General features: G+C 37.5%; 1 protein-coding gene across 2 annotated transcripts in view; it reads left to right on the top strand.

Annotated features, from left to right (window-relative positions):
* Window positions 1-11,460: 11,460 nt before the first annotated feature.
* DNAJC27 (DnaJ heat shock protein family (Hsp40) member C27) overlaps window positions 11,461-21,288 on the top strand; it is a 46,411-nt gene continuing 36,583 nt past the window's right edge. For both annotated transcript variants that reach the window (XR_011076672.1, XM_068564881.1), the window contains exons 1-2: window positions 11,461-11,705; window positions 20,974-21,056. Coding sequence is in view for 1 of the 2 variants with exons in the window: in XM_068564881.1 (XP_068420982.1) it covers window positions 11,619-11,705; window positions 20,974-21,056 (170 nt within the window). In the remaining variant the exon portion in view is untranslated. The remainder of the gene's footprint in view (window positions 11,706-20,973; window positions 21,057-21,288) is intronic.

Genomic DNA, 21,288 nt, shown 5'->3' with positions numbered 1-21,288 from the left:
TTACTCACTGCTCTATGCCCAGCGCCTGGACCATTGACTGGCACATAGTAAGTACTGAGCGAATATTTGTTGAGGGACTGACTGAATAGCTACCCCCTGGGCCTCCTGCCTGGACTCTTGTCACATATTTAACTGCCTGTTGGTCTTTTCTAGGATGTTCTTTTGTCACCCTCAATTTATATCCAACAAATCCAAAATCTTCAGCATGTTCAAAACAGAGCTCACAAATGTTTACACTGTTTACCCTTAGGCGTCCTTATTTCTATCAGTGACTCAGGCTCTAAAACTTGAGGTCACCCATTCCTGCTCTTTCTCTGTTTCCCTGACACCTAGCAATAGCCAAGAGTCTTCTTCTGTACTTCTTTCATCTCTCCTTTACTATCCATTCCCATTGACACTATAGTTTAGGTTTTTTTATTACTACATACCTGGGTAACTACTGGGCTTCTGATTGCTTACCACAGCTACTTCTGTCTATTTTTTATACTATTCCTAAATTAATATTTCTAAAATGGTATTCTGTGCATGTTAATCCCTTCTCCAAAATGTCTCTCAGTTGCACAGAACAAAAGTTACATGTGCACAGCTTTATCAGAGTATCTATCTTGCTTTTAGTCATCCAATTCTTCAACAAATACTAATTGAATTTCTATTCTGTACCAAGCTTTAGAGCTAGGAAATAAGTGAACTACAGAGGCACAGTTCTTGCCTTCAGCAAACTTGCTGTCTAGTGGGGAAGATAGCCACTTAAAACAACAATTACAGTTCAGCGTGACAAACGTTATCATAGAGGAAGTCCACAAGTAGTGTAGAAACCTATGGCAGAGGAAAACTTGGGGTGGGTGGGTAAAAAACAGGTGGTGGAGGAGGCTTCCCAGAGTAAAGGACTTTTTCTCATTTCTCCTTATTCCCCTATTGCAACTTTCTGTTGCGTTAGGCATCATTGCTTCTATATCTTATCTTTCCTTCAAGATCTGTGTTAAATTTCTTCCCATTTCTCACACCCATGATGTCATTTCCTTCTTGGCTCTGATAATAATACTAATGTGGTACAGAGGGTATGCTAGGTTGAATTTATGTATGTATACATACACATGTACATGCATACACACATTAGGTTCAATCATACAAAAATCACTGAATATTTAACCATTTTTAATCCACAAAAATGGCAATTCCATATGGTCCAACCATATGACTTGAAAACTTTGCCTGGGACTATCCCTGCATAAATCCATTATACAAATTTACAGTTTAGATCAAAGATAAAAACTTTTATGCAGCCCCACAAATGTTCTCTTATACAGATTCCCATAGGTGTAAATTCTCATTTACATATTTTACATCTGATCACATGTACGCATATAAACACACGAAATGACAAACTCATGCATGAATGTCCTCACATATCATACACCCGAAACACACACGCCAAACTGACAGATGCACAAGATGCAAATCTACATACACCCTCTCACGCACATTCACAGAACCAACACATTGGTATACACATAGATTTCCACACATGCACTTGCATGCACACATTTGTATCTAGATGTATCCATAATCAGTCTCAAACTTAGCAAAGCCAGACATATGTGCACCCTTAGGGGCAAATTTCACCCATCCACTTTTTCACCCATCCCGCAGCATGCGGGATCTTAGTTCCCTGACCAGGGATCTAACCTGTGCCCCCTGTGGTGGAAGTGCAGAGTCTTGACCACTAGACCAACAGGGAAGACCCGCCCAACCACTTTTAATCTGTCTTTTTGTAGACCTAGAAAATCAGATAATAAGGTGATATGATGATGCTTAAAACAAGAATTAATAAGTTCTGAGCAAGGATCTGAAGAACTCTGCTCTAGGTAAAGTGCTTTTGCATTAATGCACAGACTCGGGAACATTCACTCTCACTACTCGAAGGCCTTTTTAGGCTGTGCCCTCAGTAAGGTTCCACTTTAGAGCTGAGGTTACCACATAAAGCTTAAAGCTAGTGAGGTGTTATGTGCCCATCCAGAGAAGGCCTTTTCTAATTCAAGTCCCTGCTCGCCAACTTTCCTTCTGGGTTGAGTAAAACAGAAACTAGTCATGGGGAGGGTGAGCTGGACCTAGTTATGCGATGGATTCCCAGGAAGTTATGACAAGCAGTGGTCACAGTTGTCACAAGCGGACAGTGGCCTTAGCAGGGAACGGCTGTGGCTTGAGTGGGATTTGAAAATACAGGGGGGAGAAGACGCCTGCCGAGTGTCTGTTCCTTTGTCTCATGTGCTGTTTCCCCACCACACGGTCTCTGTCTGGTTTCCATAGACACCAAGATCCATCACAGGAACAGCACGAGAAACTCTGAGCAGAGAAAAACATCAGGCCATGTCTGCTTTTTTAGCTCTTAAGCCCTTGTGAAAATTAGGTAGGAATTGTTTTTGTAAACTTTTTGTACTGAAGTGTAACATACTACAGAAAAGTGCACAAATCATTAGTGTGCTGCTCAGTGAATTTTCACAACATGAACACACTTTTGTAACCATACCCAGATGAAGATATAGAACGTGACCAGCACCCAGATACCCTCTTTACACCCCTTTTCATTCACTAAGCCCAAAGATAACCAGAATCCTGACTCTTAACACCACTGATTAATTTTATCTGTTTTTGAACTTTGTGTAATTGGAATCATCCAGTGCATACTCTTCTGCGTCTCGCTTCTTTAATTCAACATTATATTTATGAAAGTCATGGCAGTTGTGTAGTATTGTATAGCAAAATATAGTATCCCATCATAAGAATATACCACAACTTATTTATCCATTCTGCCACTGCGGGACAAAAGCGTTGTTTCCAGTTTTTGACTAATAGTGCTGCTATAAATATATTCCTATGCAAAGAATATATTCCTGATAAAAGATATATATCTAGAACATATAAAGAATTCTTACAAATCAATAAAAAAAAATAAACAACTCAATAAAACATTGTATGAGATAATTGAACAAGTACTTCATGTAAGAGGAAATAAACATATGAACATATGAAACATATAAACATATGAAAAGGCACCGAATCTCATTAGTCATCAGGCATAGGCAAATTAAAACGACCATTAGATACTACGACAAGCCTATAAAGGAAGGCTAAGATGAAAAAGACTGACAAAGTTGAGGGCCAATGAGAATTTGGAACAACTGGAATGCTCATTCCCTGTTGATGGGAGTGTAAATTGATAAAGCCACTTTGGAAAACTGTTTGGTAGCACCTACCAAAGCTGAACACATACGTACCCTTTGACAAAGTGATTCAACCCCATAGAAATGTGAATATAAGTAATTTTGATGGACTTTAACTGCAAAATGTTAAAGTTGCATTAAGCTAATAATAGGCATGACTAGTCAGTAGCAGACTGATCACTTCAAACCTTCTCTCTGTTGCCCATCTTAATCAGCATAGTTCCTACATTTTAACGGTTATCCACAACTTTTTTCAACATCCCTGGTATCTTTACCTGAACTGTTAAAGAGAGCTGGGTAAAAAGCAGAATCCTATGGCATAGTACTAGAGATTTCCTTCTTTCTTTCATTCTATTTCTTGTCATTCCCTTCCCTTTTCCTTCTTCCCTTCCCTTTTTTCTTTCTTAAACTTGTTATCAGGCTACTGCATGCCATTCACTGCAACTGGCTATGCAAATGGAAACACTTGTTTGTGCCAAAATCTCTACTCCCTGGTAACCAGACCAGTATGGCTGGAGCACCTGGAGATCTGGGGAAGAGCATGCTAGGCAGAGGGAAACCAAGTACAAAGTCCATGAGCTTCAAATGAACTTGGCATTCAAAGAATGGGAGGACGATGGCATTTGAGCTCTTTCCCTCTAGTAATTCACCTGGTACCCCAGGATGTCTTCCAAGGAATCTGCACTTTGCTTTGAGTTCAAATTCCTTGGTAGGGTAAATGGCAGTTTTCTAGCTGTATCTATATCACTGATTATCACTTGCCACAGACTTCTTATTGCCACATTCCACTTCTTGTTGGCATCCCTGTTTCGTTGGTTTGGCACTTTCAGGATGGCTCAATCCCATGGCTGGCAAATTGGTGCCAGCTGTCATATGGGAGCTCAGCTGTGGCTGTAGATGGGGGTCGGGGGCCTCAGTTCCTCTCTGTGTGGGCCTCTCCACGAACTGCTGGGACTTCTGCATAGTTAGAATTTCAAAAGTGAGCATTCCAAGAGAACTAGAAGGAAATCACACTTTTTATTATCTAGTTTTGAAAGTGTCATAACATCACTTACACACAGTCATAAGGCCACCCAGATTCAAGTGAGAGAAGACATAGACCTCACCCCGACAACACCTCTCAAGGGGAGGAATGGCGGTCCCATTATAAGAATATCGTATGGCAACCTTGAAGACACTATGCTAAGTGAAATAAGCCAGTCACAAAAGGACAAATACTGTGTGATTCCATTCATATTAGGTGCTGAGAGTAATCAAATTCATAGAGACAGAAGTAGAATAGTGGTTGCCAGGAGCTAGGGGGAGGGAAGAGGGGAAATCAATGTTTAATGGGTACAGAATTTCAGTTTGGGAAGATGAAAAGATCTGGAGATGGATGGCAGTAATGGCTGCACAACAATGTGAATGTACTGAATACTACACTTAAAAATGATTAAAATGGTAAATTTTATTAAAAAAAAACCCATATGAGATGGAAGATATTGTTTCAGCCACACAGTCCTCGGGACGATCGTAGGATGAGTGTGTAGATGGCTATATGGCAGCATAATATTCATGTCCTTTGATAGGCTGCAGTGCTTGCTCAGAACTAAAATCCTGTACACTAATATGTAAGACAGAAAGGGCTAATCAGAGTCAGTATCTTCCAAGGTCCTTGTATTGCTCAGGAGAAACTCATCCTATGCCAGTTGCTTCTCCAAGTTTTTTACGCCCCTCCATCATCTGCCTGATTATTATTACTCTTCAGAATCCCCAGGTAGTTGTTCTGCATTTTTTTTTCAGTTTATACTTAGCAGTGGAAGACTTCATCTGCAGGGACTTTCACTGCCAAACTGGAAAGAGAGCTTCTCAAGAAACTGAATCTGTAGATAAAAACTATTCAGTGTGTATATTAGTTTTCTGTTGCAGTATAACAACAGCTTCAAACAACAGACAATATCTCACAGTTCTGTAGGTCAGAAGTCCCGGCACAGGGTAGCTGGTTCTCTGGATCAGAAATCTCACAAGGCTGTAATCAAGGTATCAGATAGCTGTGTTCTCATGTGCAGCTCAGGAGTTCCTGCCAGTCTTATGCAGGCTTTTGGCAGAATTCATTTTCTTGAGGTTGTAGGATTGAGGTGCCCATTGTCTTGCTAGCTGTTGGCTGGGAGTTGCTCTCAGCTCTGAGAGCCCACCAAGGTCCTTGCTATGTGGCCCCTTCCCTCTTCAAAGCCAGCAATAGAGAACCTCCCTCACGTTGAATCTCTCTCACACTCTGAATATCTCTTGCCCTAAAAAGTCCTGTCCCATTTAAGAACTTACCTTAGGAATCCTAGGTCTGGCCCAGGGAGGATAATCTCCCTATCTTAAAAACAACTGATTTGGGACCTTGATTATATCTGCAAAATCCCTTTATGGCAACACTCAGATTAGTGTTTAATTAATGAACTGGGAGAAGACGTATGGACACTAGTAGCCATGAATCTTGGAGGTCATCCTGGAATTCTGCTTTTCATGGTGTGCCCTGGTATCGTGGGCATGTTTGTAATTAAGAGCTTTGCTGTCTAAAGATACATACAAAGATAAGTATTGCTATACATGTTTGCCTCAAAATACTCTGGGGAAGGAGGTGGGTATAGATGAAACAAGATTGGCCACATGTTGCTGTTGCTGAAGCTGGGAAATGAGTACAGAGCACTGATTGCATCATTCTCTCTACTATTGCAAAGGCATACATTTTGTCACAAATTATTCCAGAGAATAGAAAATGAAACAAAACTTCCAAATTTTTTTATGAAGAAAGTATAACATTAATATTTAAACCAGGTAAGTTCTCACAAAACTTCTTAATTTATTGTTGTATTAACAAATATTACTTAATTCCAATATTACTTAAGAACACTGATACAAAAATTCTCAAAATTTTACCTTACAGAATTTGGCAATGTATAACAAAAGTAAACATGCATTTACCTTTGACCCAGTAATTCCACTTTTTAAGAAATTTACCCTGAAGACACACTGACAATATGAAAATACATAAATCCTCATAAATATATTTGATTGAAAAAACCATGGCATATCCACACAATGGAGTACTGTACTATGTAGCTGTAAAAAACAAATGAGTATGACTTTTGTGAGCTAATCTGGGGTGCTTTCCAGGATATATTGTTAAGTGAAAAAAGCAAAGTTCAAAAGAACACACACATACGCACACAGTTACCTTTTGTGCAGTAAATAAGGAGAAATAAGAAAATATATATGTAACTGCTTATTTTTTACAAAAAGAAACATAAGAAGGAATAAACTAGAGTCTAATATGATTGGTTGCCCACAGGAGGTAGGTGAGAAGAGGTGAAGAGAATTGGGGTAAAGGGTGAAAGTGACACTTATCCAAGTATACCAATTTGTATCATTCTACTTTTGAAACTATGTTAATGTTTTACATATTCAAAAAACTTAATAAAGTCAAAAGTAATGAAGGGGAAACAACTAAAATAAAGTACAAACATTAACAAATGAACTTAATTGTATTTTTTTTTTTTTTTGGCCATACTGCACAGCATGCGGGATCTTAGTTCCCCAACCAGGGATCAAAACTGTGCCCCCTGCGGTGAAAGCCGGGAGTCTTAACCACCGGACCACCAGGGAAGTCCCTTAATTGTATTTCAAATGAAAATCATAATGACACCAAAGAGGAGAAAAAAGGATTAACCCAATTATCTTTTGAACATAATACTTATACTGTATGAAAGTATATGACAAACTATATTTGTCAGTTTAAGACAAAAGTAGCTATAAGCAAATGTTGAACTGTTTCTCAAAGTGTTTATTTTATTTTATTTTATTTTATTTTATTTTATTTATTTATTTATGGCTGTGTTGGGTCTTCATTTCTGTGCGAGGGCTTTCTCTAGTTGCGGCAAGCGGGGGCCACTCCTCATCGTGGCGAGTGGGCCTCTCACTATCAAAGCCTCTCTTGTTGCGGAGCACAGGCTCCAGACGCGCAGGCTCAGTAATTGTGGCTCACGGGCCTAGTTGCTCTGCAGCATGTGGGATCTTCCCAGACCAGGGCTCAGAACCCGTGTCCCCTGCATTGGCAGGCAGATTCTCAACCACTGTGCCACCAGGGAAGCCCAGTGTTTCTGTTTTTTGACATGGTATGGGTTAGCAATTCTGAAACTACTTCCTCTGCATTGTAGGACTGAGTAAATGAGTAAATATTTTGAAGACGAGAGCCAGGTTTCCTATTGTTGAAGAAGGGAATAATAAATATTGAAAGGGGGAAGACTAGACCAAATCCTGCTGTGCTAAAATGGATTGGGGATATCAGTATGAACTATATTTTAGTATATGGATTTATTATCCACATATTATGCATAGATGCATGTATGTATGTATATATATATATATTTTTTTTTGGTTCAGTCAACCCAAAGGGCCCAAAGCAAAGACACCCTAGTATCAATGAGCACCTGTAGCACCCAGGTCTTGGTTTCTAAATACCATTCTCCACTAAAAGGACCTAGGGAACCAGAGCTCATTATTGTGCCAGAAAGCAAGGAAGTGCTAAAATAATGGTGGAAATGGAAACGTATCAAAAAAATATAAGAGCCAACTTGAGCATTAAAATAAATAATAATCATAGCACAATATAAAATAAGAATAAATGAGTCCATCCTGATATACATTAATAAATGAATGAATGAGAAAGGAAAGCTCTCCCTTATGGTAGACTACCAAGTAATAAATATAGGACAAAAGGTGGAGTTAGAAAATGATCATTTTGCACCCATCATAGTAATATCTCTTCAGCCATGAATCATCATAAAAATTTGTGGGTGAAAGTTCAATGAAGAAAGGATAGTTATATAATCTCAAAGTATCCCCTTACAAATTACTTACTGCAAAGGAAAAAAGTCACTTTACTGTGAATTACCTAGTGAACACTACCTTACACCTTAACCAACTAACTAAAGTTTACATCATTAATAAATGGAATATCTTGACATTACCGATCTTCTGATATGATGTCCTTAAAAGGACACAATGTCGTTCTTGTGGTATTTCCACTAAACATAACTGAATCTAATCAGTTATGTTAGATTACATACAAATTGAGGGGTATCCTAAAAATAACTTCAGATAAAAAAAGACAAAAGATGTTTATGACAACTAAATGATGCTGGACTAGGCTCCAGACCAGGGGTAAAGAACATAGCTATAGAGAATACTATTAGAATAAATGGTGAAATTTGAATAAGGATTGTGAGTTAGATCAAAGTTTCCCAAATGTTCTTGGTTCAAGGTGCCCTTAGTGTCTCAATAATTTTTTCATGGGGTTTCTCAGCCAAAAAAAAATCTAGTTCCAAACAACTTATTAAATATTTATGCCCTACCAATTTAGTTGCCATTTGCAAAACTAATACACATAAATTGAAAGAAAAATATTTTTATTTCATTCTTAAATAACCACAATTACTTACTAATGGGATTTATGCAGCTACTGTGCACTGCACAACTTCTCAAACCTTGGAATCAGATTGGACACGACCCCACTTATTTCCTGCGCTACACTGATTTTTGCGCTGTACTTTTTATCACAAACACCGGAAAACCCAGCTTCCCAAATATATGACATATCCAAGGAATATGGCGCCATCTATTGTTAAAATTGTACATAACCTCGAGTGAGTAGTTTTGCATAGTTTTTCTTGCCTTGAGAATTTAGAATTAAAATATCGCAGATATCCCCTATGAATTCACAGTGGTGCTGTGGGGCACCCAGTGCACAGTTTGAAAACCACAGGATTAGATAATAGTGTTGTATCAATGTTATATTTCCTTACTTTAATAAATATACTGTTGTTATGTAAGAGAATGTCATTGTTCTTAGGAAATGAACATTGGAGTATTTATGAATAAAGAAAGATGTCTGCAAATTACTCTCAAATGACTTAGAAAAAAATGTGTGTATATTTGTGTATACATAGATAGTGAGCACAATTGATATAGTAAATGAGCAAAATATTAACAATGAATCTGGATAAGTGGTATACAAGGTTTTATTTCCCCCTGCTATTCTTGAAATTTTTGAAATTATTTCAAAATAAAGATTTCTAAAAGATGCAGTACAGTACTATATTTCGAAGTGTATATACATATGTAGTAAAACAACTTTTAAATGGGTGGAAATTAAAAGCACTAACTCAAATAGTTGCAATGCTTTGTAGAGTGGGAAGAGGGATGTACATTTGGGGAAGAATACATACAATATTGCTGATGTTTTATTTGTTAAGGTTAAGTGGTGGATACACAGATATTCATCACATTATTCTTAATATCTTTACGTATGTCCAACATATTTCATAATTTATTTTAAATAATAGGTAGAATCTTTCTTAATACATAAACATAAAAAAACATGAGTAAATGAAAGCACATGGCTGTTGTTTATTGGGGATTACCATGTATTTCATGTACATTATCTCCTGTAACCCTTTCCACCACTCCATGCCCATGTCATGCCAACTTAATGTATAATAGGGCTGACTCCAGAGCTCACATTCCTAACCCCCATACCATATCTTCCAGCTCCATACATAGCTAATTCATGCTTCTCTTTCTTCTTTTTATCTTAGACTGGGAGAGAAAGCTAACTAACTTTCTAGCTTTTTCAATTTCAAACTAATTTAACACACCTAGTAAACAATATGGCTGTACATATTCAAACCTTGAAAACATCAGTATGAAAAAATGGTAATAAATTTTAATCTTCAGCACATTTTACTGCTCTTAGGCTCAATAGTATTATACCTAACCGGTCTTTAATAGTTGAAGATTTGACATTTTGCAATTACTCTTCTACAATACCAGTTCTATTACAGGGTCAGAGGTGAACTATCAAACAGACGTTTATTGATTTATTAAATCATACTGAGAGATTAACGTCTGGAAAATCAGTATAAATCCAATTCTTTTAAGCTTTAAACTATCAAAATGCTAACCAGGACTTATATTTCATCTTCGTAAAGAATTTTAGAAGCTTCATTGAACTAAGTTATATTACTTGTTGATTATGAAAACAATCCAAAATAAGCTTTTTTCTTAAAAAGCATTTACTGTTTTAAAATTAAATTTTAAAATTAAAATGCTTGAAAATCTAATTTAAAATAACTGTCACAAAATTTTGAACCTCTAGTCACTATCTTCCTGCAATGTATTAATGATGTTTAAAGCTATGTGAGAACAGAAACAATGCTGCCTTTGCCCTCGTAATTTACTGGGAAATTGGCAGCCATTCTTTTTCAGGGTACTAAATAATCATTTGCCAAGTTCTATTTATCTTCTGTAACTACAGATATTGACTCAAAAAACTACAGTTCCTCTCAGACTGATCTCTGTTCTAGAAGATGCTTTTCTTCTCATCGCTTGGAATCAGAATAGAAAAGTGGTTATCTTAGAATTCATTATTATTCTACTGTTATATTATCACCTAAAGGAAAGGTGAGAACAGAAGATGAAATTTGCACGAGTAGCAGGGAAAGGAGGTAAACGGAGCACACAGCTACAATCACACACACCTTGATAGAACTAAAAGAGTGTAAGAAACGTCTAGTCTGAGCTTTCCGCCTTCAGATGAGAACTACGTAATATAAGATCAAGGACTAAACTGAAACCTGTCTTGACTCCAAATGGACAACCTTTTTTTTTAAATGATAGGTACAAGATTCAGATCTTGCCTAATGGCCCTCTTCCAGAACCAAAGCCCGACTTCCCCACTTCCCTGGTTCCAGATCTCAGGAGAAAGTCCTCTCAGGAAGCCCGAAGGGACACATAATATTGGAAGAGGGGTCAGTGGATGGGCCCATGGGTACTGAAGCATACACAAAAAGTACCCCAAAACGGACCGTGGTCTACTTCGAATATTTAGCGCCACTGGCCCTTGAACTAACCCATAATTCCAGCTACTTCCAGTCCGAGGATCTGCCCTGAATAGCCAATAAATTTCTACCACTCGGCTGCGAACCTAACAAATGTCTATGTCCCGTCGCCCCCTGAACACAAGGTAGTGCCCTCCCGGCAGAGTAAACTCAGCAACCTGCCGACGCCACCTTCCTGCCGAGGGACGCAGCCCGGACTAAATCCCGCGACCCCAGGGAACAGCCTAGTCTCCGGAGCCCGGCGATGACGTCACGCTGCCCCTTTCTAGCATCGCGAGACTCTCTCCTCCCTCATCCTGTTCCCTACGCTCCCAGTCGCCCGCGCCCGCTGCCAGAGGCAGGGATGGCGAGCCGCGGAGCCGGGGCGGTGACGAGAGCAGCAGTTCCGCCATTGGACGAGGAAGCCTGAGGGACGGGCCAGCGTGGTGAACAAGGAGAGACCAAGGCGGGTGGCCCCGAGAGAGCCAGAGCAATGGAGGCCAACATACCGAAGCGGAAGGAGCCTGGCAAGTCCCTGCGTATCAAAGTCATCTCCATGGGCAACGCCGAAGTGGGAAAAGTGAGTGCCGCGCTGGGAGGGGCGGGACCACAGCGCGGCGGAGCGACGTGGCGATTGGCTGGGAAGGCGGCCACTCAACAGCTTGGGACCCAGCCTCCTCCCCGCCCCTGAGCGGGCCTGGGTCTCCTGGGGGATGCGGCTCCGCTGGGAAAACTCTCCTGACCTTTTTGACCTTTGGGTTGCCCCCTTCCGACACCTAAGAAGGTGTCTCGAGTGGCCTCTAACCCTTGAATGTATCCCAAAGAGAGTAAGGAGGCCTGGGTCCTTATGTCAGATCGTTTGCCTGGATACCATATTTGCGTTCTAGGTGACCCGTCCAGGACTCAGAGATGGAGAAAAAAAGTTTAGTTACCCCCAGCAGAGCTGGGGAGCCGAAGGGAACTTACTGGGCCGTGTGTGAGGATGGGGATTTGTAAAATTTACTCCGCAGACGCGGAGACCAGAATCTACATTTCATTTGTAAGAGAGCATAACTGATGCTGAAGGTGTTTCACAGGGTACGTGCAATGGATGTCAAGGAACCTGCATAATTTTGTTTTATTCGTTTGTTTTGTTTTTACTTCCGGTAGTGTCACCACATCCATTATCCCAAAGAAGTCTTAGTTCCACTGCCTTTTTCTGTGCTGCTTCTACTGGCTGTCAGCTCTAAGCTCTCCCATAGTATGGGGGGAGGGAGGGCGAGAGGTGAATGGAGTTCTTTCCCCACATGAATTCTGAGACTGCCTCTTCTTCACCCAAATTGTCTCTCCTTCAGGGTAAGTGGAAGCTGTTGGTTAAGAACCTTCCAAGGTCATCAAATAAGTGACTGAGACAGGATTAGAACCTGGGGGTTCACATTCATTGCAGTGCTCTCTTCCCATCATTATTTGCTGTCAAAATCAACTCCCAGTAGGATCTACATGCCAAAAAAGCTGTTAATGGGAGTGTTTATGCCAGTGTCCTGCACATAGTTGATGCTCAGTAAATGTTTATTAGTGTCTTTTCTTTCCATTTAGTATGATCTTGTACTGTTTATGTATCTATGTGTATGTGGGTATTAACATAGCTGAAAGTCTACAATTATTGAATGTCAATTATGTGCCAGGCATTGAAAAGAAAAGAATAAAACCTCTAGAAGGTTATGTACTAAACTGGCTAAGTGAGCATGCTCACTTTAAAAATTTTACTATGCTTAATGGTGCAAAGTTAGAAATAGCTTAAAATGCCCAGTGTGTCACCACATTTATGTAATATGGTTCTAGATTTATTAGCCCATGCAATTAGACAAGGGAAAGAAATAACATACAAAATGCTGGAAAGGAGAAAGCAAAATTATCATTATTTGTTAATGATATGATTGTTTATCTGGAAACCCAAAGAGAATTAACTGAAATGCTATTAGAAAAGACAAAATTAATATACAAAACTTTATCGCTTTACTATATCAAATTATAATTGTTTGGACTATATAATTGAAAAACTATTTTAATTTACAATAACAACCAAAATAAAGGGCCTGGGTTTAAACTTACGAAGAAATAGGTAGCACCTAGGACCTATATGAAAAACATTTCTACAAAGGGACACAAAATTACTTAGACAGATGGAAAGATATACTTTCTTCTTAATTAGAATCACTCAATATTTTAGAGATGTCAGTTCTTTACAATAATCTACAAATGTGATTCAGTTCCAGTTAAAACAGCAATACTTTTTTTTTCTTCAGAACATAGTAAAAAGTACTAAAGTCCTTATGAAAAATTAAATGTGAGAATCAGCAAGAAAATTATGGAAAAGAAATGAGAGGAGACTAACACTACCAGATATTAAAACATGTTTTAAAGTTACAATCTTTTCCTGTTGATACTGGAGAGGAAATATAGGGACATCAGTGGAACAGAATGGAGTCCAGAAATTAACCCAAACATATAAGGAAATTCAGTTTACAACAAATATAGTTAAACTGGGAAAGTAGGGACCATTTAATAAGCACTTTTACAACAGCTTTCTACTATTTGGGGGTGGAGTGGATTCCTATTGAATGCCTTTCTCAAAGATAAATTTTTCACAGATAAAAGATTTAAATGTAATTTAAAAATTTTGCCTTAGTTATAAAAGTAATACATACTCATTTTAAAGAATTTGGGAAATATAGGAAGATATACAGATAAATAATTTCAAGTTAAAAATTAAGGCATGCCCTAGTAAATAATCCTTGCATCAAAGGGCAAATCAAAGCAAATGACAAAATAACTAGAAAGCCATGAAAGGAGAGAATGCATGCCAAAAACTTCAGGGCAAATTTAAAGCTGTAGTGAAAGGAAAATGCATTATCTTACTCATTTCTAAAAAAGAGAGATTAAAAACTAAAGGAACATAATAGTTGTACAACTTTGTGAATATGCCTAGAACAGCTGAATTGTACGCCTTAAAAGTATGAATATTATGGTATATTATGGTATGGAATTTTAAAAAGTAAAGAAACTTAATACTTAAGACAGAAGAAAAATGACACAAAATTCACCAAGAGAAAGAGAGAATTCCCTGGAAAGATTAATGAAAAAGAAAAATGCCTAAAATTTTATTTAAGAAAAATAGAGAAAGCAAAAAATTAACAAGATCAATACTGAAAAGGAGACATAATCACATAATGGAAGAAATTGAAAGAAAGAGTAGAGACTACTACATTCCGTTCTGTGGGAACACATTTCACAATGTAGAGGAAATGGAGGATTTCTTAGCTAAATATAAATTACCAAAATTGACTCAAAAAGTAGAAAACCCAAATGACCAGTCACTTAAGGAGAAGTTGGAAAAGCAATTAAAGGACTTACTATCCAAAAAGGTATCAGGATCAGATGGCTTCATGAACAAGTTTTATTTAAGCTTTAAATAACACATAATTTCAGTTAAGTTATTCCAAGGCAGAAAAAGATGAACAGCACTCCAATTTATTTATCTAAAGTCATGATAACTTAAATAGCAAAACTTGATATAGTATCAAAAAAGAAAAGTGTATACCATTTTCACATATACATACAGATGCATAATTCCTAAATATCCACAAATAGAATTCAACAACATATCAAAACAATTTCACTATTAGCAAGTAGGGTTTATCCCACGGAGTGCAAACTTGGTTCAACATCAAGAAGTTAATCAACATAATTTGTTACATGAACTGATTACTAGAGAAAATATTTTCTGTACTGTAAAAAAAAAATGATATAATCAACCTAATAAACACTTTAAGCAAAATCAGAATAAAATGAAGCTACTTAAATATGAAAACCAATATTTTTTATTATTTTAAAAACAATATTATTAACCAACAGCAAACATACCAAATGGTAAAATGCTAAGGCCATTTCCTTTAAAATTAGGTGCAGAAAAGGATACATACTATTTTCTTTTATTATTCAACATTGTTTTAGAGGTTCTGGAGATGCAGTAAGAAAAAGGAGATTCCCAAGGGCTTAACTCCCTCTATGGGGGAATTTCTCTGTGGTCTTTGTTTATATCCAATTCAGCTTTCTGCATTGGCATCAGTTTACCCCAGAATCCCAGCCCAGTTCTCAGTGTCCTCTAGGATCTGATCCTGATGTCTTACCATTGACTCTTCATATCAACCAACTCTGAAGACTGCCCTAATTCTAGATTTCCAGTTATAATAAATATTTTCCTGTTAAGTCAGTTGAATTGGTTTCCCTTACTTGCAGTCAAAAGTACCCACATCGTACAGTATTATATATACTTCTCTGGAGTTTGCTTTTTCTCTCTCTCTCTCTTTTTTTTTTTTAATGACATCCATGCTTTATTTATTTATTTTATTTATTTATTTTTGGCTGTGTTGGGTCTTCGTTGCTGCGCACAGGCTTTCTCTAGTTGCGGCGAGCGGGGCTCGCACTGCACTTCATTGCAGTGCGCGGGCTTCTCATTGCAGTGGCTTCTCTTGTTGTGGAGCGCGGGCTCTAGGCACGCGGGCTTCAGTAGTTGCAGCACGTGGGCTCAGTAGTTGTGGCTCACGGGCTCTAGAGCACAGGCTCAGTAGTTGTGGTGCACAGTCTTAGTTGCTCCGCAGCATGTGGGATCTTCCCAGACCAGGGATCGAACCTGTGTCCCCTGCGTTGGCAGGGGGATTCTCAACCACTGCACCACCAAGGAAGCCCTGCTTTTTCTCTCTTAACAGTAGATTGTGGTGATTCCTCCAATTATCTGACATAGCTCCAATCACTCTTTTTCATGGTTGCATAATAGTCCATGACATGCGAGTATCTCCTCTATTGATGAGAATTCACTTGTTTCCCTTTTTCCCTACTACAAACAATCTTGCTATAATACATTTCTATAGGTATATATATCCTTAAATACCTGGACTAGATTCCCAGGGGTAGAACTGCTGGGTTGAATAGCACATTTTAAAATTTTAGTAGCAATTGCCAATTGCTCTTCAAAAAGGTGTGTTTCTACCAGTAATATGCTGGTACATTTCCCCCTAACTCCCTGCCAACACAGTATTGTCATTCTTTTGATTGCTACTAATCTGGTTAGTGAGAAGTAATTTCATTGTTACTTTAATTTGCATTTCACTGACCACAGATGAAGCTGAGCATCTTTTCAAATGCTTATTGAACATTTGGATTTGCTTTTCTGTGGATTGCTCAATTTATAGTCCCTGCCTATTTTTCTCTTGGATAATGTGTCTTTCTTACCAGTTTTTCTGGTTGGGGGACGTTAGAGTTATTAACTCTTTGCCAGTCATATAAGTTACAAATATTTGCCCCAGTATGTTGTCTTTTAATACTTTTATATTTTACCATACAATTGCTTTTATTATTATTTGTATATACTCAATTATGCCTATCTTTTTAAAATTGAAATATAGTTGACGTATAATATTATGTTAGCTCCAGGTGTACTACATAGTGATTTGACATTTGCATGCGTTATGAAATGATCACCACAAGTCTAGTAACCAGCTGTCCCCATACAAAGTTCTTACAATATTATTGACTATATTCCTTATGCTGTATAACACATCCTGGTAGCTTACGTTTTGTAAGTGGAGGTTTGTACCTCTTAATCCCATTCATCTATTTCACTTCCCCATCCCCCATACCCTCTGGCAACCACCCATTTGTTCTCTGTATCTATGAGTCTATTTTTGTTTTGTTTGTTTGCTTTGTTTTTTAGATTCTACAAATAAGTGAGATCATATGCTAGTTGTCTTTCTTTGACTTATTTCACTTAGCATAATTCCCTCTAGAATTCATTCATGTTTTCACAAATGGTAAGATTTCATTTTTTAAAAACAGCTGAGTAATATTCCATTTTTATATGTCACATCTTCTTTATGCATTCATCTACAGATGGACACTTAGGTTGCTTCCATATCTTGGCTATTGTAAATAATGCTGCAGTGAACATTGGGGTACATACATTTTTTCAAATTGGTGTTTTTGTTTTCTTCAGGTATATACCCACAAGTGAAATTGCTGGATCATATGGTAGTTCTATTTTATTTTTTTTAGGAACCACCATACTGTTTTCCATGTGGCTGCACCAATTTACAATCCCACCAACATTGCACGAGGGTTCCTTTTTTTTTCACATCCTCTCTAACACTTGTTATTTATTGTCTTTTTGATGATAGACATTCTGACAGGTGTAAAAGGTGATATCTCATTGTGGTTTTGATTTGCATTTCCCTAATGATTAGTGGTGTTGAGCATCTTTTTCATGTGCCTGTTGACCATCTGTATGTCTTCTTTGGAAAAATGTCTATTCAGATCCTCTGCCCATTTTTTAATTGGGCTATTTGTGTTTTTTGATGTTGAGTTGTCTGAGTTCTTTCTATATTTTGAATATTAACCCCTTATCAGATATATCGTTTGCAAGTATATTCTCTCAGTCAGTAGGCTACCTTTTCATTTTGTTGATAGTTTCCTTTGCTGTGCAAAAGCGTTTTAGTTTGATGTAGTCCCATTTGTTTATTTTTACTTTTGTCTCTCTTGCCTGAGGAAACAGATCCAAAAAAATTTTGCTGAGACTGATGTCAAAGAGTGTACTGCCTATGTTTTCTTCTAGGAGTTTTATGGTTTGAGGACTTAGATTTAAGTCTTTAATCCATTTTGACTTTATTTTTGTATATGGTGTGAGAAAGTAGTCCAGTTGATTCTTTTACATATAGCTGTCCAGTTTTCCCAACACCATTTATTGAAGGGGGTGTCTTTTACCATTATATATTCTTCCCTCTTTGTCATTGATTAATTGACCATATAAGTGTGGGTTTGTTTCTGGGCTCTCTATTCTGTTCCATTGATCTATGTGTCTGTTTTTGTGTCAATATCCTACTGTTTTGATTACTGTCATTTTGTAGTACAGTTTGAAATCAGGGGGTATGATACCTCCAGCTTTGTTCTTTTTTCAAGATTGCTTTGGCTATGCCTGTCTTTTTTTTTTTTTTTCTTTATTGGAGTATGGTTGCTTTACAATGTTGTGTTAGCCTCCACTGCACAACAAAATGAATCAGCCATACACATACAGATATGCCTGTCTTTTGTGGTTTCTGGGTTTTCTTTCTTGGTTGAAAAGTTTTCCCTAAGGTTGTACATATGTTGCACATTTTCTTCTGAAATTTTTATTGTTTTATTTTTAAATACTTAAATCATAAATTTATCTGTAATTTATTTTTGTATATAGGGAAGTTCAGGGCCCAACTTAATTTTTTTCCTGATGGATATGCAATTGTGCCAGTAATATTTTACTAAATAAATTATTTTTTTCCCATTGACTTTAAATATCACCTTTGTCACTTTTAAAATTTTTATATATAATGGGATCTATTTCTGAGCTCTCTGTTCTCTTCTACTGACCTACTTGTCTTTTCTTATGCTAGTATAATACTCTCTCAGTTTCAGACTATATTTTAGTATCTGTCAATACAAATTCCCACCTCTTTCTACTGCCCTGCCCCTTTCCTGTTTTTCATACTTGAATTAGTTCTTCTCAGATAACTGTTCTTTCATATGAATTTTAGGGTAATTCTATTAGGAAAAAAAAGATTCAAACCTTAAGATTTTTTTTTTCAAACCTTATGATTTTAATTGGAACTGCATTTAAAAAGTGCCTAAAAGAATCTATTTAAGAAAAATAGAGAAAGCAAAAAGTCTCTCTATATTTATGTTATTTAACTTAGTTTATGAGATCCTAAGGCCCAGGAACCCTGTCTCTTTGGTTATAGGGAGTGGTTATTCACACCATTAATTAAATGTGTATCTCTTTAAATACTTAGGGCTAGTGTTTAAATAGTGTACTGGAGTTAAAGGACTTCCTGGTCCCTTAATCTCATGAATAATTTAGAAAAAGGCTATATTTATTTTTCTAGGATATTGTGAGAGAAAACATTTGAGAAGTGCTTTCAACCTGTAAAGTGTTTTTTAAAAGTATAGCCTCTTAGCAGTACTCACTCCAAAGAAGTTTTTCCTTCAGTTCACAATGAGCTTATTAAGTACTTTCTAAAGCAACTGTCCTATTTAATATAGATTGAGGTTCATCAGGAAAGTGTTTGAGCAGAATAAGCTTCATGACCAGCACTTCAAGTAAATTATGTTTCATGAGTGCTAAGGATTGCTATTAATGTACAAGTCATTTTAATTCAGTTTTTCATTGGCACTGAGCTAATTGCTCAGATATAAAGTTATAAGATATAAAGAAGTAAAATACCGGTGCTTGCCCTCAAGTAGTTTACTGTCTAGCTGAAGAAGTAAGATAAATATGCACATGTGAAAAGATAACAAGGCAGTGAATAACTGATAACAAATACATTATATATGTATATATACATTTATATACATATATAGTATATGTACTATATACACATACAGTATATAAAAAGTGTTAGAGAAGTTCAGATGTAGGCAAGATCTCTTATAACCTGGAAGCTCAGAGTTTGTACTGGACCTTAAAGGATAAGTAAGATTTGGAAAGAAGGGAGAAGGCTCTTTCCAAGTAGAGAGAAAAGTAATGACAAAAGTCAGGCCTGGGAGTTTTGCAGAAATGGAGGGTTTATATTAGAAGGGTTTAGACAGAAAAGACAGATTAGGGCCAGATTATGGAGGATCTTGAATAACGGACAAAGGAATTTGGATGCTGAACTCTTGGCAGTGAGAAGCCACTGAAAATTTTTGAGTTAGGGAAGTGAAATAACGTTAGTGGTATGCAGTGTTGATTGAAGTTGGGAGGGAAAGGGGACATAAAGACCAATAAAGAATTTCCTGTAGTTGTAGTTGTACAGAACTAGATGATGAAGACTGAAACCAAAATGGTATCAATGGGAATTGGAGTGAGGAGAAAGATGGAAGAAACATTCAAAAGAAGATTTAGACTCAGAATCAAACATGACTTTAGTAATATAATACCCTGTAATTGGGAAAATGGTGGCATTATTAACAGAACTAGGATGTGAGCAGGATTCGCTGTTTTTATGTATAAGATTAGTTCATTTTTGGGCATTTTGAGTTTGTGGAACAGTGGGACATTTAAGTAGAAATTAGTCTAGTAGATATTTGGAAATGTGGATCTGGTCTGGGGAGGGAGGTCAAGGTAGACAGATATTTTGGTGTTATTGTTAAAAATATAAGAGTAGAAGAGGTCTTCAAAAGAAAAGAGAAGGACTTCCCTGGTGGCTCAGTGATTAAGAATCCGCCTGCCAATGCAGGGGACACGGATTCTGTCCCTGGTCCGGGAAGATCCCACATGCCGCGGAGCAACTAAGCCCGTGCGCCACAACTGCTGAGCCTGCGCTCTAGAGCCGGGGAGCCACAACTACTGAGCCCATGTGCCACAACTACTGAAGCCCACGTGCCTAGAACCCATGCTCCACAACAAGAGAAGCCACTGCAAGGAGAAGCCCACGCACCGCAACGAAGAGTAGCCCCCACTCGCTGCAACTAGAGAAAGCCCACGCGCAGCAACAAAGACCCAACGCAGCCAAAAATAAGTAAATAAATAAATAATAATAATTTATAAAAAAAAAGAAAAGAAAAGAGAACAAGGATTGAACGCTAAACTGAAAACATACCCATATTTGGTATTAAGGGAAGAATTTTAAAATAATTTTTCTTTAAAATCTTCACCTTTAGTATTTGTTTCAGTTATTTTATAGTTTTGGCTTTTGAAAAAGCTTTGTGTCTCATGGTGAATGAAGAAACCATAATGAAGAAATGTACTTATTTTGTATACATTCCCAGAGTGTCTTTACTAAAAGCATGTATTTTTACCTTTTTAGAGCTGTATTATAAAGCGATACTGTGAGAAAAGATTTGTGTCTAAATACCTTGCAACAATTGGAATTGACTATGGAGTCACAAAGTGAGTACATATATTCTTTCCTTGGGCTTGCAAATTACATAGAAATTCAGAACCCTTCTAAACTGATCTGTCTTGAAATGGAGAGTCTGAAGATAAACTGGGACACATAGGAATGAGACCTTTACAGATAGTAGTAATCACATCATTTGTTCATCATGGAGTACCTTCTGTTTGCCAGGCTTTGTGTGGGGTGTAGGGTCTGGTGATGAGCAAGTCAGCACAAAGCCTGCCT

This window comes from Eschrichtius robustus, chromosome 15 (assembly GCF_028021215.1).
Source record: "Eschrichtius robustus isolate mEscRob2 chromosome 15, mEscRob2.pri, whole genome shotgun sequence".
NCBI classification, from domain to species: Eukaryota; Metazoa; Chordata; class Mammalia; order Artiodactyla; family Eschrichtiidae; genus Eschrichtius; species Eschrichtius robustus.
The sequence above is the reverse complement of the archived record's forward strand: the minus strand, read 5'-3'. Positions and strand labels throughout refer to the sequence as shown.